The 26,065-nt window shown below is 42.1% G+C and overlaps 1 protein-coding gene across 1 annotated transcript in view; it reads left to right on the top strand.

Annotated features, from left to right (window-relative positions):
* Window positions 1-19,200, top strand: part of cacng2a (calcium channel, voltage-dependent, gamma subunit 2a) — a 63,871-nt gene extending 44,671 nt beyond the window's left edge. Inside the window, exons 2-4 of the mRNA XM_034088411.2 lie at window positions 1,597-1,680; window positions 15,891-16,031; window positions 17,202-19,200. Coding sequence (XP_033944302.1) covers window positions 1,597-1,680; window positions 15,891-16,031; window positions 17,202-17,737 — 761 coding nt within the window. The 3' untranslated portion in view covers window positions 17,738-19,200. The remainder of the gene's footprint in view (window positions 1-1,596; window positions 1,681-15,890; window positions 16,032-17,201) is intronic.
* The last annotated feature ends 6,865 nt before the right edge of the window (window positions 19,201-26,065 follow it).

Raw genomic sequence — 26,065 nt, 5'->3', positions numbered from 1 at the left:
AAGAAACAAAGTTACAGCGATGGAAATTTGACAAGAAACCGGCAACATCAAATAGTTGGGAAGCGTACTTATTCCCAAGCCATGATGAAAGTAGAACAACTGGATACGCTTGTGGAATTGTGGCAACATCAGGAGTGCTTGTTTAATGGCTTGTGCAATACGTCAATAAGTCTTTTTATGAGATCCCAAGTCCATAAAATGGCCACTATTTTTTTCCTGCAACTTGACTGAATCTTCTGATGTTTGCGTTCTTACGATCAAGATATAGAAAAATCGTTGACTGGTTTCCCACCCTTTGAAATCTGTTCCAAATCCTTTTAACCCCTATTTGAATATCCTCGAGTGTTCACCAGATAAGGAGATTGTAACTCTGTGAAATTCATACATGCAACTAAAATGCACTTTTCCATTAAATATGTTTGCCCCATTTGGATGGAAACTGTCAAAATGACATTGAGACAATCAAAACAAACATCTGTCCACATATGAGTCTCTGAACAGATGGCGGCGGCTGCATAACCGCAGGTAGCTGCGACACAAAAACTGTACGCAGGTGTGAGAGCAGATCGAGGCCGCTTTGATGGCCCTTTTTTCCAGGTGACACTCTCTCTAATGTCTGAGTGGTCAACACCAGGGGGTCCCCCCTCTTTCCGCTGTTTGTGGGCCGTTCACAAAGTAATAACCGCACCCTGCTGTGCCCATCATGCCTCACTGCCAAAACCTCCTCGTCAACACCTGGCACCATGGTAACCAACACCTGTTCACCTAATTAGAGGGACACTGGAGGGAGAGGAGATGAAGAAGTTAATGAAACGCTAATCTGGCCCAATCAAATGCCCAGGCATCTGCCTTCTCAAAGCAGCAGCAGGTCGCCGTAATGGACGCCTTATGGGCGCCTCCCCCGCCACGCCACCTTGATTGACCTCATCAATGCCAAAACTATACTGAGAGGCTGAAAATAGTAGAGGGCAGACAGGGGGAATTGGGAGAGAAAGGGAAGTCGGCATGCAGCTTCCTGGATGGACAAAGTAGCCGGACGGCGAGGTGTCAGCCAAATGAACGAGCATTAAGAGACGAGGTTTCCGTGCACAGCAGTTGGAGCGGCTCCAGGTCGCACCAGCTGCGCTGCTCTTGTTTACAAGCCGCCACCTGCTGCCGGGTGCTCAGGTCTGTTTTCTGAAGAGTCACTATGAGAGCCATGACCAGACAAAAAGAGTCCTCTATGAAAACAGTTTTGACGCTATCTTTGATGACAATTAAAGAAAAACAAAAGTATGGAAGCCCAGTAGAGACAAAAATAAGACTAAAACACATCCTATAAGTCATTATTATAATAAACTTTCTCAAAATAATGACTTGGCATCTTAAACACATCTCAAAATAGCATGATGATGTCATTATTTTGAGAAATTATGTTATTATTTTGAGATACTAGATCAATATTTCGAGAACGTTTTTCAAATGTTCACATCGAAGGAATTTTGCTTTGGAAAAATGTTTTGTGAGATACTAAAAGGTTTTGCATCTTGGCTGTTTGTCTAGTTCATGTCTTCTTGTATGAACTCAACTGAACTGTGTTTCTGTTTCTCTCCACAGGAAACTTAAAAGGGATGTGTAAACAGATAGATCACTTTCCTGAGGAAACAGATTACCAAGCGGACACATCTGAGTACTTCTTACGTGAGTATTTTTGAGTATTCCCTATTTTCACACGCAGAAACCCTGTTCACAAATTAGATTTCTGTTCAAGTGTTTAAACATTACAATAAATCACTCCAGGCTTTTCACCCCAATACAAGATATTTTGAATATTTTTTTAAATCTGTCGCACTTTCCTTTGCTCTGTCTCAGACTGCAGCACAGTGCTAGTAGAACTGCCCGTGTGTCATAGCTGTCTCTGCTTTCTCTTAGCACGAGCCGGCCAGGCTGAGTCCTGCCAAGCAGCTCGTCTGTTTTTACTGCTTGGCTGTGTGTAACATAACGTGCAGTGTTACAGTCGGCTGTGTACCCTGTAAACACAGCCCATTGATTTCTGCTCTCTTTCCCTTTGTGCAAGCAAGACAGAGATGCTTGTCGAGCTCATTTGCCTGCTAATCCTAAAAATCACAACAATGACTCTGAGCTTGTGATGTACTGTACACTATCGTTTGCTCATTACTCTCTTCTGATTGGCCAGTTAATGTGATCGAGACATTTAGACACAGTGTAGGAACGACACGTTTCTATGGTTATAGCTCTGTTCCAGCAATGTGTAACTTTCAGTAATACAGATAATAATCAGGTACAAATACTTAAAATTGAGATTTATGTATTTGAAATAAATCTACTTTTACTTGAGGAACTCAACTTTTTTTTGGATAATTACTGAAATTCTTCAGTTTTGCTGTCCTCTTTGTTGTGAGGACATATGTTTTGCTTTGATAGCGAAACTTTTTGGACAGCATTAGTCCCCATTTGTTGGTGGATCATATCAATATTTCCACGTTTTCATGGACACATTTAAGATTGTAATATTTCTTCTAAATAGCGTATTCCAGTCATCACTCAAAGTCCCAGTATAATAAGTTGTTTAATGGGTTAACATTAATTGAGTAAAAATGATGTATGTTTGTTTATTAACTGGCCCTTTGCCCCCTGTCATTTTGCAAAAATTACCCTAGGGAAGAGCGAGTATGCCGTCACTAAAGGCTTTATACTTTTTTTTAGAACTTGCCAACACCTAAAGTCTCAACTTGATGTATACAATTGGTGAAGTAAATGGATTTCTTTATTAAATGTGATTATTTGCCACATTAGTTGCCAACTCCTTGCTGACCCCTGATGTGGGACACCCCTCCTCCTCATCCTCCTGCTCTGTTCCTCCCCCACCCTGCTCTAGCCTGCAGTGGTTTTAAACTAGAAGTCAAAAAGTGTCCGTCTCCTCATCTCCATCAGCAGGGACAGTAATTGAGGCCTCTCAGAGAGCAGAGCAGTGCGTGACAGTGCTGGAGATTAAGCCCAGCCAATTAGGCTGTGTTTGACTTAGCGCTCTGAGCGGTTGTTCCCGTCCATATGTGCCAGAGAGGACGGTTATGATAACAGCTCTGGTAATGATTCTAACAATGCCAGAGCACTGGCTAAGGCAGATCTGTCTTTATAAAGAGGTGTCTCTCAGCTGGGGATGACAAGGTCGTGGGGCAGAGGCCTCACTCGGGCCTGGGACCACAGACGCTCGTTTGCATGCGTGTGTGTGTGTGAGTGTTAACCTCTTCACAGGCTGTGATTGGAGGAGAAGGCCGCAGTGCTCCCAGTGGCTTGCCAATTAGGACACTCACATCCATAAATATTTCAGCCTCCTTCTTATATAGGTCAGGCCTCTCTCGATCGCTGTCTCTCACACTCTGCCTCTCTTCACCCTCACACCCGGAATATTACATGACAGGAGTCATTTAGTTCCTGTTGTCCTCTCTCTGGATTGAAAGGGAGACTTGGCGATTCAGAGCGTTTTCAAAAAGGGTGCATAAAGATGTCACACAGGACATCTTGGTTGGTTCTGGGTGTATTTTTATATCTGCCAATTTCCCTTTTGTGGACACACACCTGGTATTTCCATAATGAGGAGTTTCACGGCGCCTCTGGGTGGCCAAAGACAGAAAAAAGCTACCTCTGCTTTCACATGCAGAATTGGGAGAGCGGGGGATAGTTATGCAACAGAAATTATGTCATTTCAGGTGAAGGGCCCAGCGGAAGTGACGTCAATGGGGAACTCGCCGGTCAAAAAAATTGAGGGGACACACTGGTGATGTCATAATACAGCGTAGAGAGGGGGAGGGACATTTGGTGCCGAGTGGAAATCACACAAATATTCTGTTAAACATGCCCCCCTGCTTCATCAAACACACACTCTGATCTGCTGTCCTTATGCTAACACACACATCCACCACATATCAGTAGCTTCTGTGTGTGTGTGTGTGTGTGTGTGTGTGTGTGTGTGTGTGTGTGTGTGTGTGTGTGTGTGTGTGTGTGTGTGTGTGTGTGTGTGTGTGTGTGTGTGTGTGTGTGTGTGTGTGTGTGTGTGTGTGTGTGTGTGTGTGTGTGTGTGTGTGTGTGTGTGTGTGTGTGTGTGTGTGTGTGTGTGTGTGTGTGTGTGTGTGTGTGTGTGTGTGTGTGTGTGTGTGTGTGTGTGTTCCATGAGCTCTCCCAATAGCAAGGCAGTTTGCACATCCACATGGGGTTATATAAGCCAGCTGAGGCACACTAAAGCGCCAGTGGGTTTTTAGATCATGCCGTGTCGGAGCTCCCATCATCCACTGCTCTACTGGGTGCTAAGCAGCTGAGGGAGAAGAAAGAAGGAAAGAAAACGCCCTGTTATGCAAGCTACTAATGCTGAACGGAAAGACATCAATTCACTGTAATACAGAGAAGGAAATCATGTGAGGGGAGTAAGACGAGTTTGATGTGTCTGATCTACCATGGAGGCATTGGAGTCAACAGTTTTGCTAGTTTATTATCTTCCAAAAATGTTTGTATGTAAATGCGGTGGCCTTTTTTGTAGATTTCATAGACCAAACAATAACTTAAGAAAATAATACATCTTAAGCAGGAAACAGATGATATTTGGCATTTTTTCACAAATGTACTGAAATATGACTGATGTGATTAATCAAGTGTCCATATACATGACAATCATTTATCAGTAAATTGTGTAAACAAAAAAATTGTGTGCAGCTTTCTTCCATAGTTTCACTGCTGAGTTATTCGATGCAACCTGTATTTATTTAGGCTGGTGTGGGGTTTCTTGCATCTGGCCGCAAAATGTTCTGCTGCTTCAGGCTGCGTATTTGCCTGGTGTCACATCACAAACCAGTTTTGTTGTTGTTGTTCACCCAGGCCTTTGGAAATAATCCCCTGACCCTTCAGCGTGTCCAATGTCAATACTAATATCCTTAAATATGCACGTTATAACGATGCAGTATCTTACTGGGTGTTTTTGCCCCTGAGCCTGCATTCATCTCTGCCTCTGGTGTTTGCATGCGTTCATCAGAGAGTACTGGCTGACATTGCTGACAAAAGGGCAGCCTGTGTCACCCCGAGGCCTCGCGGCAGACTGGACGCTGGACTGAACTGGCTTTGATGTCGCCCAATAAAATCAATGGGTCTAGCGCAGGACACGCAGGGCTATTGTATTGTAGGGCAGCGCAGGGGGTGGCAGTGACATCACTGCATGGTCTCTAGTACCAGTTTGTATACTTGAGTATGTGTGGCTTCATATTTTGGAAGTGGGGTTGTTTGAGTTTCTTATCCATGGTCAGTGTATAACCATACATACAGTTGATAGCAGTTGTCACGTCCACAGTTTGGAGAAGCAGACAGGAGTTACGGCACTTAGCATTGTACTGCTGTGAACAGGGGCAGAAGGAAAGTGTATTATAGCCAAAGCAATTATCTATGCTCTCTTCAAAGCCACCAGACACCATTGACAAATACAGAAAACAGAACATGGGTGTTGCTGTTCTACTGCTGCCTCAATCAGTTCCTTTTTTAGTTTGTCATGCACTATTGTGTGATTTTAAACAATAACACAAACTAGCAAACAGTTCTCTGTTGCAGGATGCAACTACCGTATTCTGCTGGGTAAATTAAAACAATTAATTCCAAGGAAGACTCTGATAGATCTGCTAGTAGTGATTTTGGTGATAGCAGATAAAAAGCCAGATAACGACTTCAAAGGGGGATGTCTGGCAGTAAAATAAAGAGATGAAATATTCCAAATATACCATACAAATAAACTGAAATTACATGTTTTCGGTGGCAAGAATACATTTGGCTACTGCCCCCGTCCATAGCAGTACTTAGCTTCGATTTGGTGCTGACATTCCTTTCTCTTTCTTCTTACTGGGGATGTGCTGGCCATCTTCTACAGAAGGTTAAACACAGTGTATGGATAAGTATCTCATACAACCTCACTACAAACTAATTTGAACCATCCCTTTAATGTGATCACATGACCTGAGATGGGCTTGTCAGATGGATAATGTAATAATATCAGGCGAGGAAGTTAACATCCAGCTCGTGCCCCTGTGTTCCCAACGGCAGGTGTCCCAGTCGGTCGCAGTATCATTGAACATCCTGTTCCTCGAGCGGTATCCAAGGCAACAAATAAGGAATCCATCGACTGATACATAAAACACACGTCACACAGACACGGGCCAATAAATTAAAAGCCAATCATTTTTGTCCTGGTTGACCGAGTGAGTGCTAGCACTCTAACTTTATATCTTATTAACGCGGAATATAGAGACGCCACAGCTTGTAAAAGGCAGAGGTGAGAGAGTGTGTCCTCATATTAAAGCGAGATCAGAATATACAATGTTGGGCTGTCACTGGGGCATCATCAAAAGACGGCTGCACCCTCTCGGATCCGCTTTACATGCACACATTTATTCAGCAGTTCTAACAGCCTGCACATTCCCAAAGCTGTGAGAGAAAGAGAAACATTGAATGCTTTTGTCCTGTTTAAAATATTCACACAATTATTGTAAAACATTTTAATATATATTTTGTAAGAACAGTGGTAATGTTGAAAGCCGGTAAAAAAAAAGTCCATCCACATTCAATCAAAAGCATGAGTACCTCAAGTTGCATTAATGTAAAGAAATAAACAACCGCTCTATACCACAAAATATATAGGCTTCCTGCAGCATGAATATATTTTGTCATTGTACTTTGAGCATATTTCTAGATGACTGACCTGGATTTACTCTTGAATTTGTGTGAAATGTAGAAGCTGATTTTAATACTGTTATTGCTATTCAAGCTCAAGTTGTTGGTATGCCTTTGTGGGTGATTGTGCTGCTTTATGAGGATGATACCTCAACGTTCCCTGTAGAGTTTGTACGCAATGGCAGCACTAGAGCAATGTTCTTATGAGACGGTTCCCATTTTTTGTTTTTTTATTGAACAAGTATGCTGCATCCTTTACAAGCTATTTTTCTGATTTGTAGCTGCTTGCCGTACCAGGGCGACCAATGTAATATATTAAGCTAACAGAGCCCGTAAAGAAGAAGACGGTTTGCTATTGCAGACATGGAAATTAATTAAATATTTTTTTAAATAATGTGTTTTGGTGAAGGAAAAGCATCAACATGTTTGTTATACCTCAAGGATACACATCACTATGGTCAGAATAATTGTGAATAATGGTTTCTCTAGGGTTCCTTAATTAGTTTCTCCAATAACTTTAGATCTTTTTTCTTATTATCTGCATGGGACTAAGGATAGAGAGGGTCTTATGCTGTACAGATTGTAAAGCACCCTGGAGGCATATTTTTTGTTTGTGATATTGGGCAATATAAATGAACATTTGATTGTAAAAGTGATTGATTACTTAATCGTAAACGTGACGCGGCCACTGATATTGGTGGTTCTAATGATCAAACTTGTGCTCAGACCGCTTATTGTGGCGTTGATATCGGTCATGCTAAGCTCTTGCTGTCACGCAGACAATCAGGCGTGATCTGTGGGGACATCAGCAGTGGAGTGGAGGGTAATTACAGTAATTGAAATGTGTTCTGTGGAGGGAAATGTTATTGTCTGAGCAGGCCTGTCATGTTATGTGATTTCAGTGTGAGGGAGCTCTTTAACTGTGTTCCACTGACCCGTCTGTGTGTGATGTTATGTTGATATGACAGAGCAGTGCTCAGCGGGAGGATGACTGGAATCCAACGGTGTAGCAGTGTGCAGGGATCCTCAACATCCAGGGGTGGAGAACATATTCAGATCCTTTTAGTAAAAGTACTAATATCACACAGTGAAATACTCAACTACAAGTCAGGTTCCTTTAGTAAAGGTATTCAAGTATTAATAGCAAGAGGAACTTAAAGTATCAAAAGTGCAAAAAACATTGTGACATTCTGGTTTCAACCTGATGTGAAATAGTCAATATAGTTTAAGAATATAATATCTCAACACATAAAGGACCAACAATTCCTTAATCTATCAAAACCATTTATATTCAAAATAGCAAGGGAAGGAATAATGTATTGAAATTGAAATGTGTTGATTTTACATCTTTACCGGTCTCCCATGATCAATACAGAAAGCAAAACCGAGAGATTTATCATTTGTGATGGGCAGGTTTGAATCTTGTTTCTCTTTAGTCTTTGATTTGTGTTTGTTTGAAGGCTTCATGAATATATAAAAAAAAACAAGTGAGACAAATCAAGTGGGTATGCTCCTTGGTTTAGAGCTTTTAATATGAAATTCCTTCTCTTTGTTAGCATTTCTCTGCTCTGACTCTACACTACTTTAAAGCCTTTACATTCTGTGATGCTTTGGGCTTATTTTTAAGTGCAACAATACCAATATTATCACAATACGGTATCAATTTTCACGTTATAAATCTTTGTTAATATTTGGGGCTCCTGTTCTCTGTAATTTGTAGGATGTTTGAATGAATATTCAAAAACAATTAGTGGACATCAATTGGAAGTAACTGCATGAACAGCATAGAAACTGCCTTAATGAAACAATCAACGTCAACATAAAAGATTGTGAATACAAACAATGGGACACAAATTAACTCATTAATGAATTCCCAGAGGGTCTTAAAAACATCAAATATGAACATCTCAGCTCTCACTCTTGTTACTGTTAATAAGTGCCAGCCAGTAAGACGTGCATACATTTTCTAATCAATTCAAAGCCCAACTGCATTCTGCCTGCGAGCTGTGTTGTCAGGACACATAAGCTTTTAGATGCAGGCTGAACACTTCGTAAGCATTCTTGCAAATTCTGAATTTTAGCCACCAAAGCTAATTTCCTCTGTTTATGCACGTTGTTTCACACATTTCAATGCACTCCGCAGCCTCACCCAGAGACTTTGCCTGGATGTTTGATGCCAAGGTTGATTGGAGGAAAGTTTTGAGAGGGGGGGGGGGGGGGGGGGGTTGGGGTTGAGGGGCTACAAGCCTCTTGGTCAGGACGATGCAAGGGCTCAGTATTGAGGAAGAGAAAGCGGAGGTGTGGAGGGGATTAATAAGCGTTTGTAGTATTAAATCAATGTGCCTGGGAGCTGAGGCACCTGATTAGCATGACCCTGTCCTGCACATCAGCACATTCTGGACTGGGGGAGGCTGATTAAGAGCGAATGCTAATTTCCTCTCAACCCTGTCAATGAAAGAAAGAGGGAGAGAAAGTGAGGACGACAGAGAGAAAGAAAGAGAGGGAGAAAGAAAGAAAAAAGAGATAAAGGAAGAAGGAAGGAGGGTGGAGAGAGATGCCTTTGTGCATGTTTATTCACATGTACAGTAGACGTGTGGTGGTGTCACTTTGTTAACGTTTGCAAAGTTGAGGCAAAAGATGCAGTTCATCACAAATAGGTTTAAATGTGACCTTGTGTTTTCCATAATTATAACAGAGAGCAAAGGTATACAGAACTTGAGAGAAGTCGTGCACCAAAAAACTATTTGTTTTCTCGATTTAGCAAAAATTATCACATACGTACATCCAATGTATTTGTATGGATTAAGCTACCCAGAAATATACGATAAAAAATATAATACGGTACTTACCTTTCGGTACTTGTACTGAAGTAATGTTTTGAATGCATGACTTTTAGTTGAAACTGTAGTATTGCTACCTTTACTCATTGACTCTTTCGTCTCTTGTGTGATTTTTTTCTTGGTGTCTCAGTTGCAGTGCATAACACGTAATATTTTAAATATTGACTATTTATTACTCAGGTTGCATTTGTGAAGCCACAGTGGCATTGAGGAGGACTAGCTGGTGTAAAAACCCAGCCATGGGGCCTCCATGGGTGTTGAGTTTCATTAAGTAGTTTGTCAGCCAGCGCTGAAGCCAGCACTCGGACACCAGCCTGAGCTACAGCCGTGCCAATCGATACAGCACACACAGTATCCGCTCTCACCCTGGGTCTCTGGGAGCAGGCTGGCACGCATGCTGCCTGGCGAGGCCTCCACCACACATTACTATAGCTGCTGCGGTCCTGGTGCAGACCCCGACAGGCCGGGAGGAGCACCACCTGGGCAGACATGGGGTGAAGGCAAAATGCAGCATGTGTCACTCAATGTTCAGATAATTCGCTCATTCACAAGAAAGGGAATGAGCGTATTATCAGTTCTTATATTATCAGGTCAATAAATGGACATTGCCAGGTGTTATAAATTCCATTATTCTGTGTCAGATGCGGTAAACCACACCTGCCTACACATAGTTTTAAACAAATGGTTAACGTTTTGAATTGTACGTTAAGATCATAATTCTTATTTTTGTGATCAGCAGAGAAACGAACGTAACATATTAAGTGAAAACGAATCTCTAACATAGGTTTAAGATGTCACATGATTTGTAACATGAAAATGTTTTGTCCCTGAAAATATAAAGATTTTTGATTCTATTATTAGAGACTTAAAAAAAATTATTTAGATTTTGACTTTCATCCTCCCTTCCTCTCTTACTTTCTTCGTAACTCCTCGCCTCATGTGTATAAGGATAAGGGAAACCAAATACTGACAATAATCATTGTTCAATAAAAGAAGATGAGATTTCCTCCATCTGGGAGAAAGTAAACTTGTGTGCCAGTTCTCCTTTCAGTTACTGAAAGAGAACCATTGATAGTACCGGTAAATAGAAAAGTGCCAATCATAATGAAGGAAACCGCATAAATACATCAGAACTGAGTTTAAGTAAAGCTTTGTTTTTTCTTTAACTTATCTGTGTCTGTCTTATTTGTGTAAAGCTTTGGTGCAATTTCCTATCATTTGTACTATAAATATAAATGTAAAAAATCTGCGTAAAGTCAGATTAATCTCTGTATTTGCAAAACTCATTAAGTGACTGCCTGTCAAGCTTTCCAATCCAGCAGTGCAAATATTACATTTACAAAGTAAAGTAAACCAGCAACTATATTGATAATGGTTAAACTCAACATATCATTTTCCAGTATTACAAAGGTCAAGATTAACCCTAAATTCAAACTCCAGGAAGACCAAGGTTTAAAACCAGCTCGAGAGCAAAGTCAAGCGGCAACTAAATAACTTTGACAATCTGGCAAGTAAGTGGACATGAGCTGATGAGGAAAGTGGGAACAGGTGAGCTGGTGGGCTGTGAAGGTCAAGGGGGAGAAGTGGTTACTGCCATGGATACATAAAAAGGAACTGGAAACAAGGGAAGCTGAGTTGTCATAGTGGCCAAATAATTACCATAAAACACGATAAAATTGAGAGTTTAAGTAACCGTCAGAGTGTAGACCTGGTGTTCAGCCAAAGTGGGTGTCACATGAATGTGGGTGTCATGGGGGGGGGGGAGAAACAGAAGATGCGCCACTCTGTTATTGTGACCTCGGCCCAAATCAAAACGGTGACCTCGCAGCTAATCACAGAGCTCCCTAGAGCATCCTTTCATGTGGGCCGAGGCGAGGGCTTGAGAAACACAAGAGAACGGAGGTCGCTGCTGTCATTAGCTATTAGCACCGAGGTCAAAGCTTTCATTTGGAGGGGTTCGTTGTTTTCCAGCAGCTGGAGATTGACAGCTTTCTACCACACAGGAGCATCAGCACTGCTCTTTCCCAGAACAAAAGCCATCCCTGCAGCGCTAACGTACTTTATAATGTCCCCCTGACTGACATCATCGCAGCCTCAGTAGGATATACCCACTGTCAACGTGTAACAAATATCACTAAAGTTGCCCCTTCAATATATCTGCGAATGGCTATCTTTGCACAATAAGTCGATAAAGTCGTACTTTTTTGGTAAAGAGTACTTGTTACTGCTGGGTAAAAGCCATTGTCTGACAAAGAAATGTGGTCCAGATATGACCTTTTTATCACAGTTGATGTTATTCAGTTTTAGAACATAATAAAAGGCACACACCAGCTTGATATATCAACATTGTGCATGTGACGTAATGGACTTGTTCCTGCACTCACCTGTCCAGAGACACGTCCCTGTCTATCTGTCAGACCGTCAGTCTCTCTGCCTGCCTCGCTCCGGGCTCCTGCTGTGCCTAAACATCCCTCCAGGCAGGATCCAAATCTCTGACAGGGGCTCAGTAAAGATGTGAAACCTCCTGAATGTGTTGATTTGAAATAGGTGGCCTCTTGGATAGAAGCAGCCTTACTGCCTCGGGGCATAGTTATTGTCCCGTCTTCCTCCAACAATTCCCGGCAGCCCAGCAACAAGCTGCCTGGACACACGGCTGTCTGAGCCTCATACGGACGCCATGAGAACTCCGACTCTGACACTCGGTGTGATGCCAAGTGCATCCTGAAAAACCTGAGGCTAGATAGAGCACGGTCAGCCAAACCTGAGGGCAGCAAGCCCGATCCAGGGCATAGGCGCAGTGAATGTTTAGAGGTCACGGTGAAGGTCACTGCACTTTGTCAATGGTCTGCTAAAACATGAATGTTCATACGAAAAAAGTATAGTACCAGAGAAGTGGGAATTAAAACATTGAATATAACAATTGACTGTCCGCTGCTTTGTCAAAATAAAAAAGGCAAACTGACCTCACTGTAATCAGGTATAAATACAGGTGAAATGATACAGGATGTAGATGATGCGCTTACGTTTTAAAGTTAACAGTTTTAACCATTGTCTCTCTAAATTTGCCCACAACGGAGCCTCTGGGGTTTCTTAAACTTTAGTGTCACCTTGAGATCTGGCACTGTTTAACACCCCCTCTGTCAACAATCGATACATTTGGTCTGGCCATCCATCCCTCTTTTGTCTTTGTCTCTACAAATGAAGCTGATGGATGAAAAAAGAGCGCCGGTGCCCTCTCCGCAGGTAGTGCTGGGAACGGTCGTGTCAATATCTTCAGGGTTACCAGCATGGAGGGGGAATTTAGGAAGAGTGATGCATTAAGAGCGGGACACAGGAGCAGGGTCAACTCTCAGGACAACTTCATATTTAATCATCTCCCCTCACCGGGAACCCTAAACCCCACAATCCCCCCGCAAGAGGGAGGGTGTAGGGAGAAACAACCGGTGGGAGGGCAAGACGACACTTTCTCTTTAAATCATCTTGTGCTTTTACTGAGTGCGAATTAAGTGAGAGATTAAAAGTAAGAGAAAAACAATAACTGAGACATGCTCAGTGACAAAACACGGCAAGATAGATAGATAAATAAATAGATAGATAAATATGAAGGATGGTAAGTAACCGCATTAAAAAGTATTCTTCATCACAAAGATATGAGCTCAGGTGAGGGGCTGTTTCAATTGAGGTTGAAGATAGCGATAAGCACATCATGATGTTGAATGATGACATGATAATAATAATAATAATAATAATAATAATGCATTTTATTTATGGGCGCCTTTCAAAGCTCTCAAGGACACCTTACAGAGCAAATTAAAAACAAGCAACAAAGAAGAGCACACAGTAATACAAGACTTAAAAAACAAAGACTTAAAAACAACAATCAGTTTAGCAGAGATTAAGAAATGGAATACGCCACTTTAAAAAGGTGTGTTTTCAGGCTGGATTTGAAGGTTGGGAGTGAGGTGTGACAGGCAGCAGAGACATTAAGGTGTAAGGTCAAAAACGCTGCTCTTACGAGTCAAGTTTAAAGGTTTCAGACACAAAAACACACGTATATGAAGAGAGAACAGGTCGTTTGTATATTAATTACTACAATATTTCTTGAGTTTTTCCTTTCCATATTACAGGTCATTTTAATTGTATTACTCAAATAAATAGTACAGTATGGAGAACCATTAGTTCCTCAACCACAAGTAGCGGCTTCCTTTTGTTGTAGTTTTTCAGTGATGGATTAATACATTCATTTGTATTAAAAGCCTCTTTCATACCCAAGTGGCCCCTGCAGCTTGCACTGTTTATTAAACCCCCCCCCCTACAAAAGTGTTGGAAAAAATGATCACACTGATTCATTATTTATAATGATCCAAGGTTGGGGGATGACACTGTGACGTTTCTTTGCCATCGCTTTAAAGTGTACACTAAATGTTATCCCATGCTGCCTGTTGAATTAAATATTCTGTATCTAAGGTTTTAGGAATTAGAAATGGGCCTGCTGGAATTGAAACCAATGTCCCCACGAGATATAGATCTTTGTGTACACAAGTGAAAGGTTTTGCCCTGGTGATGTTACAAGCAGAAAGGTCACAGGGTCACTAAAATCATTAGTATTCTGCCTTGGGGGAAACGCAAGTAACCGTATGAAATTACATGGCAGTCTGGTCAGTACTTGTTGAAATATCTACTCCAGACAAACAGATGATGTCAGCGTACTTAAAGCTCACCTATTATGCTATATTTGAACAATATATTATAGGGCCATATCTATACAAAACATGTCTCTGAAGTGTTTTCAGATCACCCATTGTAGCCATGCCTCATAGCCCTGTTACTAAAGGGCTGATTCGTTTTTAGAGATGTGGGTAAGGAGGAACAGAGAGAGGGTTATATTTTCAGACACTTTGTGATTCTCTTGACACACCGGGGTGATATATTTGATATATAAAAGACATCAAAAAGTGCATTTTGCATAATAGGGGACCTTTAAGACCATTTAGCAACATGCACAAAAAACATGTTTATAGTATGCACTTGGAATGGGTGCAATATTCATACCTGAATATACAGTTCACAAAGCATACTATGCAACTTCCAAGCTAAATGTATCCAATAGATTCCTCTGAAACCTTTAGTTTCATGTAAGAAGCCAAGAATGTACTTCACACTCAAGCAGGAGAGTTTTATATTATGCCAATCAGTGCAGTGGTTCAGTTATCCTATTGTTTCATTAGTGAACCTTATAAAACCTGATACTGTTGGTTGTTGGTGACTGTTGAGAGCCCAATGGAGGGTGAGCGGTGATTGATCTGTTGATCACCCGCCTGTAGGATAAGGGTGGATATCATTCTGAGTCGGGCCTTGGGGTGTTGGGTGGGGGTAGAGGATAAGTGGATCTCTGTTAGAAATAAGGGTGGGGTGGGGGGGGATTGAGTGGCAGCAGGTACAGGCGGGCAGATGGGCCGGCAGATGGGCCGCCAGGAGAGGTGGCGAGTCCCTGTGGAGATGCAGGCGGCCGAGTGCAGTGCAGAGCCACCCAGCCCGGAGTCAGCACTTTGGGAAGAAGCTATAGTGCTGAGGCGGCATTCATGTGGGGAGATGAGGTGAAGTGGTGAACATTGAACCAGCCTGATGAAAGTTTAAATGTGCATTTTAAACAGGCAAGGGGGAGGAGGGGGGTGGAGTATGAAAGGCTTCCTCATTTTTCCCCCCTTTCTTTCTCAAACTCAAACTCCACTATTGTACCTGACACATGAGGGCACAGCTGCTCGACCCTGGTTTGACCTCGAAAAGCAACATCATATCCCTAGAAGTATTTGCTTCTTGATAATTAGCTACAAGGACGCTGTTTAACTTCAAGGACGCAGGCTTTATCCCTCTGCACTGCGGCCTGGCTCATATACATGCCAGAGCCCCAGAGCACTTTTGTTGCCATTCACATGATGCTACATAAAGCAGCCAGTTAGCTCTGTGCGCTGCGGACAAGTGTGCAGAGAAAGAGAGAGAGGGGGAGAGGGAAGCGGTGTTATTACATAAGGTTGGGTAACAGGCTCACTGTGGGGATACACACTCTCTAGACAGTGTTGATGGAGTCTTTCACAGGCCTGATGGGGTGTTGATTAGGATGTGCTCACACATGAGGAGCAGATGCTGAAATGGATTCTAATGTGCTTCTCCTCTCTTTGTTTCTTTTCACTCATCTTCTCTTTTATCCCTGCACCCTCCGCTGCCATTTTCCCCTCTTCCTTTGTTCTACCCTTGGCTGTTCTCCTCAACACCAAAATCACATCCCATTCTCCCTTCTCGCTCTCCTTCCCCCCTTTTTATTTGACCATCCTCCGCTGATTTATACAGGTGCGGTGCGAGCCTCCAGCATCTTCCCCATCCTCAGTGTCATCCTGCTCTTCATGGGAGGCCTGTGTATAGCTGCCAGTGAGTTCTACAAGGCGCGCCATAACATCATCCTCAGCGCAGGAATCTTCTTTGTGTCTGCAGGTGAGTGAAGTGCACACAAGTGAAAACAGAAGAGAATCATTTGGTCTGCAAGCAAATTGTGTCTTTTAATACGACCTGGTGATAGATACAATATTTAAGAGTTACTTTACATCATGGTTGCCATTTTATGCTACTTTATATATTCTAATCCGCTACAATTCAGAGAGGAATAATGTGTTTTACGGTATTTTCATCTGACAGCTAACAGAGAATTTCTACACTGTTATATTTCTACTTTTACTTACCTTTATCTGCAGCGGCTTCACAATAACATACTTTCATTATTCAACGAAAAGCAGCTTTCAAAATCAGCACAAAATATCTAAATCATGTTTTTTGTAGCCTAATTTTACAGCCAGCTATCGTTTAACTTAGCTAAGACCGCAGACTGGAAACAGGGGGAAAGCAAGCACTGTACAAAAGTAACAAAATCTGCCGAACACCTCCTAAGCACACAACACATTATACATTCTTTGTTAAACACAAACACGTTTTGAGGTGTTGTTAGGGAGTTTTTGTTACCTTAAGAGCCAGGTGAGCTGTTCACAGACTTTGTGCAAAACCTAAGCAATGAGAAGGTAGTGTCGTTACTTACTTCTCCAGAAACAATCTACCATCACATCAATCCAAAAGGCCACGTTCGTTGCCTCTTGAAATGCAGCGACAAGTCACTTCTTCTATTCTTCCGTCTCTTGTCCTCCTTTCTTTTCGCTTGATCCTGTTGCTGGGCTAAAAGCCATCCATTGGGACTCATTTCTAAAAATATTATGTCCCTGACACACTTTCCCTACATTTCATCCCCCCAGAATTACCATGTCATACATTTCTCCATGTGTGACTTAACTAACAAGTCAGAGTAAATATCTATATGTGGATGCATGATGTGGTGGATTATGTCTGTCTCCAATGGTCTGCATCAAAAATGGAAGCCGCCTTGTTTCTCGCTGTAAGGGCAAAGATTAGGAGACTCAGATCTGTCATGTTGGATGGGGAGTTGGACAGGATTAGTACACTGTGTACAGTGCATGAATCAGAACATATTTGGTATGATACTGCGTAATAAGTTAAGCCTGCACTAATAATAACTATGAGCTCATTCTGACTGATACTTTGTGTCATGTTTTCATTGTGTTTTCTCCTTATTTCTTCTTCTACCTCCCAACCCTACAGGCCTGAGCAACATCATCGGGATCATTGTGTACATATCAGCCAACGCGGGGGACCCTTCAAAAAGCGACTCGAAGAAGAACAGCTACTCTTACGGCTGGTCCTTCTACTTCGGTGCCCTCTCCTTCATCATGGCTGAGATGGTGGGCGTTTTGGCCGTGCACATGTTCATCGACCGGCATCGGCAGCTCCGAATAGGGGCGCGGGCAGCCGACTACCTCCAAGGCTCGGCCATAACACGAATCCCAAGCTACCGCTACCGCTACAGGCGTCGCTCGCGCTCCTCCTCCCGCTCCACAGACCCCTCACACTCCCGTGACACCTCGCCTGTGGGCCTCAAGGGCTTCAGCGCGCTGCCATCCACGGAGATCTCCATGTACACGCTTCCCCGGGACACCCTCAAGTCCTCCGGCACGCCCACCGCCACCTACAACTCGGAGAGGGACCACACCTTCCTGCAAGTTCACAACTCCATCCAGAAGGACCTGAAAGACTCGAGCCAGACCAACACAGCGAACCGCCGCACCACACCGGTATGAGGGAGTGGACACAGGCCAGCGGAGAGCGGGAGACACGGGAACCCCTGTGGGTGCAGTCCGCCCCAGGAGAAGATGGATTTCCATGTTATAGACATTTGTTCTTTTTGTTCAGCTGCATGACTTTTCCATTACCATTGTTGAGAGAGCTTCAACAATCTGCTGTGTCCCTGGATTGAATGGCAGAACAGTGAGAATGGGTCAGAGTGTGAGATCTGTCATTTTTTGCGCAGGGTTTGTTTATGAGGTTTTTGGGCACTGAAAGGGAGGGCGGGGGGGCATTTATGAGATAAAGATTTCATGATTTCATTGCCGTTTGGTTTGACACTTTTGCCCCACATGTTTGGTTGTCAACATGTCAAGCTCCCCCTCAGCAAGCCAACCGCTCAGATATACACCTCCTTTATTTATTGACTCATTTGTTCATTTTTTGCATTAAAACTGTGAATTGTTACAGTTTGGGATTCAGTAAGAATTAGCCCAATCTGTAATCTCTAACAAAGGTACTATATATATATGTATTACTTTTATAAATAAATTATTACGTTAATAATCAAGAGTTCTTCAAGAGTTCTGCTTCTTTACAGAAGCAAAAAAAACAAAAAAACAAGTTAACTTAACCAAGTGCTGTTGGTAAGATGAGAAATGACTCTTTTAGTATCTGTTCATTTGAAGGTTGAGAACAAGAGGAGGGGTTTCAGGTGGCAGCAGTACACGGCGACTGATGCCACCAGAGGCAGGTACAGACAGTCAACAGTAGAATAATATCTATTCTTTTAATAGAACCTTCTCGTCTTTTTCTCAGTCCCTGTTCACTTTCTTTTTTTGGGGGGTCGTAACGGGAGACTTGAACCCCTTAACAGAAAGAGCCAACCAAAGGGGTCAAAGTTCACAAAGACTCCAAACACGACTTCAACAAAAAAAAAAGGAAGGAGCAGAGGGAAGGAAAAGAAGAGGACGCCAAACTACAAAAATAAAAACAAGTTAAATATGAAATAGTACAAGAAAAGCTAAGTGACAATTTTCAGAAATTAAATGCATGCTATAAAATTACAGCAAATCTGCTCTTGAGAAACTTAAGTTTTAAAAGTGAATTATTATAAGGGGAAAAAAAGCAAAGACGCTAAAATTTAAAGTATTAATGTTTTCATGTGTGTTTTTCTTATTTTTTATTCATTTAGTTCATTTTATCTTATTGCTTTTGTGAGACAAACCAAACAATCTACATTGAACATAACTGCTTTTTTAAATGGTTTGGTTGATTGATTTATAAATATATAAATATATGTATGTATGTATTTTATTTTTAAAACTCACACAGCCTTAGTCATTTCTTTGTTTCTTTTCATTTTTAATGTGTTGTTCAATTTAAAATGATTCTTTAAAGGTGCCAAAACCGAATGATCCTATACTTGGATGCATCAAGTCCTGATGAATAAAATACGAACCCTAGGGGGAACAAATCACCATGTTTCACTGCGTGTCTCTAACACACTTTAACATATATATTACGTTCTTGTTTTCAAGTACTAACATTTATGTCTGTCCCATCATCAGATCTACAATTCTGTTTCCTTTTTACAGAATGGCAGTATGAGTAAACCAGTAGTCCTCAAAATGAGCCCCTTCAAATGAATTATGCTTGTGGCTTACATCACAAGTTGTGACCTCAGTGTGGATGTGATTGACAAACACTTTTCATTCCCAGATTGTTTGATTTCAAGGATTTTTAGAGTCCATTAAAAAAAATGAGCAAACCCAGTGTCTTACATGAAACAAGCAAATCTTAGAGTCTTAAAAAAAAGATTTGTTGCATACTTTGCATATAGGACTGTTAAAAGTTAAAAGTTTGGTGATAATGAGGATAAGGGGCTATGCATTTCCTTTCCCATTATATGCCTATTGTCAATTGGAGTGCATCCATTTTTTTATGTATTAGTCAACCAAACAAATCTTTTTAGAAAGAATGCTTCATACCTAGCAACAAAGTCAACCCCAGTAAGGTCTCCCCCTCTTAGAATATCACAATATGACTGTATAATTAATGATGCACTGATGTTTTTATCACTTTAGTTTGAATTGTAATACACATAGTACCTAGAAACTAAAGTTATCAAGTAAATGTTGAGCAAAAATTACAGTATTTGCTTACAAAATGTTATGGAGTAGCAGAAATGGAAATACTCAACTAAGTACCTCGAAATAGTACAGTACTTGAGTATATGTACTTGGTGACTTCCCTCCATGGGTAAGCATCATATGAGTAGAGTCCATCGCACTGCTTGTGTGTCTGTGTGTGTGCTCTTGGGCTTCTATTTGATAACCAATCCTAAAAAGACAGAAACGAAGAAACGCGTAAAGAAACAGTTTTGGGCTCGAAAATGACCAATATTTCCACACACTGAATATCGACACATAATATTGGCACTTGACAACTTCTTTCTAAAATATATTGGCATCAGCCTTTATACAGCCATACAAATAAAAGCTGAGCTGTCAGACATAAAACCACAGCCTCTGCCTGTTGTTGTAAATTGGTGATAACACGCTGTAATCGACCACTGGGGGTCACACACCGAAAATATCACTATACTTACCCGATGCAACTCCTAAAGTGGAGATGAGTCTGTGCCTGCAAGTGGGATAATAGAGTCAGAAAACATTTTAACCTCAACTTCCTGCCAGTTATACGGCTGAGTTTAATATATTCTGCCATTTTTCAAAAAGTTCTTTCCTTGGAGGCTAGAAATACCCCGAAAAAGAATTATGCCTACAACATTGCCTTTAAGTATGTTTAATAAGACATGTACCTTTACATGTAATGCTAATACATAAGTCGTATGTAAAGGCTCAAATTGAATATAATGTTCTAGTGGAGTCTTACTTGATGCTGGCTGCAAAGCTCTTGTAAACACCAGTGAGCTTGTTTGTGTTCTCTCTTCGTGGTAAGAAGCCTCGGAGAAGACATTGTGTAAAACACAGACAGTCGTGAAGTCTTTCTAGGACAATCGTGAGAAAGAAACACAGGTTTGCAATAACAACACCAGGTTTATTCTACCGGCAATTTCCCTGTAGAGAGAACATCCAACACCTTTCCACACTGTTGCCCTAAAAGCCAGGCTTTCAGGGTAACATACTGCGCTGAGTGTGTGATGTGTGTGACACAGTGCTCACATATGCAGATATACAAAGCCAATGTATTAGTGCGACAAAAGGGGTTTCTTCTCTACTTGAGGACTGTGGTGTGTTTTATAAATGTGTTGAGTGCAAAAAGAGGTCCTTCTTAGCAAAATAAATAATTAAAATAAAGGGATTCAAAGCATGTATACAGATCTGTTTGATAATATATATGCTGTTCCATGTTAGGCCAGCAGATTTGTCAAATAAGAAAAAGTTTCTAGAAAAAGTGCTGAGATCCTGATTTGGCATTATCTGAGTTCACTGACACAAGCCGCTCTCCATACGTTTGAGAGGGGAAATATGTCAACGAAGCAGTTTAAATGAATAGGGCTTTTTTATGTATAGTCATTTTTATTCAGAATTCATAAGCAGAAGTCATTCTACAAGCCCGGATTACACTAAAGAGAAAGTGTGTGTGTGTCGGGGAGGAGGCTTAGAGATACTGGCTTTCTCATAAAGAAGCACCTGCCTCTGTGCAGGTGTCTGAATCTCATTTTTAATATGTTTTAGCAATGAATAATTCATGGATTTTTCTACCTTTCCTCACCTCCTCTTAGGCATATCCTCCCCACTTGTCTCTCTATCTTCTCTCTTGTAATGTTTTGCACATATTTCGCTGTAGGTTGGATCTGCGAAACAGCAGGTAAACGGCTGTGTAAAAAAACATCAATTCTGCCACAGATTGGGAGACAAGTTCTGCCCTCGTTCCATATTCCAGATTCAAGTGGTCTCGGGCATTGGTTCGTGTAAAACAAAAAACATTCTGGGATACAGTTGTAAACCCACAGGCCTGGTATCACCAAACAGCATATAACATCTACATTTCTAAACTTACCAAACCTAACTGAGTAGTTTATTGTTCACCATGTGTAAGTGGTGCTTCAGTTTGTGAACGCTGCGAAAGACAATGGCCAGATCAATGACACACACACACACAAAAGTTTAAAATGCATAAACATGATGCGTCATGAAGTTGGAGTGCTAATTTTCCTAATTTCAATAAGATGTAGTTTCAGCTGGTGAAATGGTTAAAAGCAAAACTAACAACACAATATATCTTAAAATATGAAACAACACTGGACTGAAAGGTGCAAGTGACATTAATGTGGTTTATGGTCTATCCAGCAGCACCTGACTGTTGAGTCACTGTGCAGGTGTGGGATGAAGAAACTTTCCCTCCTCCTCCTCCTCCTCCTCCTCCTCCTCCTCCTCCTCCTCCTCCTCCTCCTCTAGCCCATCACAGAGGGGAGCTCGAGTCCAGAGGAAGTGAGACATGCCCTTGAAGAGTCAAAGCCGTTTTATATATTTATTTCTTGGCAGGCTGACAGAGTTGGACACTGTACAGTGATGTCAGGGAGGGTCAGGCGGCACTCCAGCGCTAATACTAATGATATTCTCGGAACTAATGACAGCTTCCCCCCCCCCAGTCGGGGAGGGGCCCGTAATGCCAGATACCCATGCCCTTTTTGCTCAAGGGCACACAGTGACATGTATTGAATATAGGACGAGAGGAAAGAGAGAGGATAGGGGAAAACCTCTCATATGGCGTTATGTTGTGTGTTTGTGTTGACATGTTAGTGTCCTTCCTAAGCTACTGGGCCATGATAACCCTTAGCATTTGAAGTGTTTTGAAAAAAAGTTGAACGGCCACTTTTTGGCAAGCATTATTAACTTTTATTAACACCTCAGTGGGTGAGTATATGTATACTTGACTTGAATCACTGTAAATGTAGTGCCCAATAAGCCTCCTTGAATCTCTTCAAACTTTATCTTTGTCAATTTAACAATGTCAGTAATTCAGAAGGAACTAACTTTCATCCCCAGGACCGCCTGTTCTCCTGCTTACCTTAACTCACTCCTCTCCTTAGTGTCTCTGCAGTGATCAAAAGAGGGTGGGGAACAGCCCAGCGGTAGATGTTGGGGTGGGGTCACTCCAGGGAAGGTATCTGAGGGAGAAGTCGAGGCATGAGGAACACCCTGTCTCCTCTTTTGGCTGTGAACTTTGTTCCTGTGCTTGGCTTTACGTTTCTGTTTAAATAACCTCATATCGAATCAGCAAATGACCTCTCTCTGGACAACGTTCTGCGACAGAGTCAGAGTGTGGGCCCTCCGAAAGCTACAGCCAACTTTAAGTTAACTGTGGATCTTTGGTCAGAGGAATGTTTATCTTTTTTCTGTGCGTGCAAACACTGAATCTGGAATGTATAATAGTGTGTGTGTGTGTGTGTGTGTGTGTGTGTGTGTGTGTGTGTGTGTGTGTGTGTGTGTGTGTGTGTGTGTGTGTGTGTGTGTGTGTGTGTGTGTGTGTGTGTGTGTGTGTGTGTGTGTGTGTGTGTGTGTGTGTGTGTGTGTGTGTGTGTGTGTGTGTGTGTGTGTGTGTGTGTGTGTTTGTGTCTGTGTGTGTTTGTCTGTTGTTTGTGCTGACCAGAGAACAGTTGCTGACTGCGCTAACCCCGGGTTATTTTTGGGTCATGCGGAGTTGAATGGCAACAGAGAGCTATAAGCACGGTCAACCAACTGAAAAAGAAAAAAAATCATTGGAGCAAACATAGTCTGACATGACACATTCACATCACCCCCCTCTGCTGATACAAGCAGAACGAAGCTTAACCGATTCCTGAATAAAAAATATATGGACCAAAGAGTCTGAGCTATGTCACTGCTATTTTACAAATCATCTGAAGCTTTTAAATCCAGCTCTGAATAGAGGGCATTTCAACAAAAAAGAGAGAGGGGAAGATAAAGAGGAGGAACCAAAGTAGGCTACAGCACACAAAGTGCTCTGGGATGCGTGAAGCAAATGGAGCGCCGTGCTCTGCCCTCTGGTGGAGTAATGCGAGACAGAGTGCAGGGCGGCCTCCGTCAGCTCAGGGAACGCTGTGTCCACGGACGGGCCTGGAATACTGATGCCACAGTGCAGGGGTGCAGGAGCTGCAGTCTGCCAGGCCCAGAGGAACGCTCCGATCCTCTGTCCTTTACGCAGGCACAGAGGACTACTGCATAAAGCATGATCCTATATACATTCTTAATGGATGGAATTATTTGATTCAGAAATAGTTTAAATGATGCTTGGCAAGAGAACAAATGTAAGTGATTGACTTTGTTTTGGGATTTCTACATGTTTAAATCATGACTTGTGACTAGACTCCTTCTCAGTGCTATAGTGTACAAAGCAGAGAATGTCGAATATGCTTTTGAACGTCTACTTGGGTGGTTATGTTCAAGCCATTTATCCACGTAACATAAATATATTTATTTGTGGAGCATCTCCAGCTCCTCCACCTGCAGCAGCGTGTGGTGCATTTGATTTCACCTAAAATAGTGTTTTATTTTATGAATGTCTGTTCATTTGATATGCGGTGATATATGAAATGATGCAGTGCTATATTACTTATCTACCAAGTAGTAAAGAAAATCTCAAATTGGCTCCATATTGAAGAACTACATTAAAATGCTCTTACATGTGTCTGTGTGTGCTAAAATGATAGCATATTAAATATGTTGTATTCCATAATCCACCACTACAGCTGTATTCCACTTAGTCCAGGCAGAACAGCTGATCCTAACACCAGCAGTGAGATATTCACCCATTAGACCAGCAGTAGCGAAGGCTGTGGCCTCCATCGTGTGTAATAATGACGCTGTGTGTGTGGTCGTCCCCTCCGACAGTCTGTCCTCCTGTCAGACGCCACGCTGCAGCACCACCCAGCCCATTCCCTCACTCTGCAGGACGGCCCACCGCTGACTCTGTGCCAGCCGGCTGACAACCATGCCAGGACACACACTCACACACATATGCACACACCTATTTACACGTACAAGCAACTGCACATGCTCTCACACACTCACATAAATCAAGTGCTTGGCCCTCCTCTGCTGTCCCAGCATGCACCCTGGTTACCTGGCTGCTGTCCCACTAGCAACAGCTGCTACCCCAGGACTGGACCTCAGGTTCCACTGCATGATAGGATAGGACACACACACTAATGCAGTCAAATAAAATAGAGAGACATAATATACTGGCTTCAATGGTCCATGGTGATAGTTGGCTTTGTCGTCTCATGAATGAATTAGTGAATGTCCTACTTGAACCAAACCTCTATAGGAAGTGACTCTAACCATTTCATGTTGAAAAGTCAAAAGAGACACAAAACTAGCACAAAATGCTGCAAGTTAACTACAAAATGAAGCAACACTAAAAAAAGATGCAAAATGAAAACAAAGTGAAGCGCAATGACCACAAATGGTGCAATATGACCCCAAAGACTTAAGATTGACAGAAAATGAAGACGAAGAGATACAATTCTACCACGGTAAGATGTAAAACGACCAAAACATTTTGCAATACCCCAAAGGACACAAAATGACGACAATAATAAAGCAGCTGTGTCACTAAAGCAATTTGTGTTTCAGTTGTTGTGTCCTGAACTCAAAGGACACAAATAGCAGATATTAGTTGGTATTATTCCATATAAAAAGCTCATTGTTTAGCATTTGTTATAACAGTTATAAATAATAAATAACAGTGTCTTTTTGTTGAGTAAAATGTCCCACCCACTAAAGTCTGTGCCCCTGTTTCATTGGGCCCTGGCTCTGAGGAGAGCTCATTTGAGATGATGGAGGACTGAACTAATAGCGGGGAAAGGTGCAGACAGGCGTTTATGAAAAGTGCACAGAGATGCTGTTTGAGCAGATGTACAGGGTCATAAAGAGAGCGCCTGCTGGGACACCGAAAGCCACCTGAATGGGGCGGCGGGAGCAATTAGGTCACATTTAGCAGAGGGGGCATTATGTAAAGCAGGGCTGTGTGGGAGCTTTGAACTGCAGCTCTGCAGCGGGGCAGAGGTCACAGCTCTGGAGCCAGTGATGTGAGCAGGGCTCTCTCCATGGCTGTCCTCTGGCCACAGGGACACGGGCTTCACCCTGCTGCTGCTGCTACATGTGCATATCTCTTTTCAGGACCTCGTTTGTCACAAGTAAAGGATACTTTCTGCTTTGGTAGAGGAATTATCTCTTGAAATGTTGCTCAACTGAGAACAATTGTCCTTCAACTCCCTTGACTGCAGGTTAATGGAAAGTAGGAGGGACCTTGAAAATCCCTAGGAAATCCACATTTCTGCAAAGAGTGCTGAATATTATGCAGAGACGTCT

The sequence above is a fragment of the Pseudochaenichthys georgianus genome, chromosome 8 (genome assembly GCF_902827115.2).
Source record: "Pseudochaenichthys georgianus chromosome 8, fPseGeo1.2, whole genome shotgun sequence".
NCBI classification, from domain to species: Eukaryota; Metazoa; Chordata; class Actinopteri; order Perciformes; family Channichthyidae; genus Pseudochaenichthys; species Pseudochaenichthys georgianus.
The sequence above is the reverse complement of the archived record's forward strand: the minus strand, read 5'-3'. Positions and strand labels throughout refer to the sequence as shown.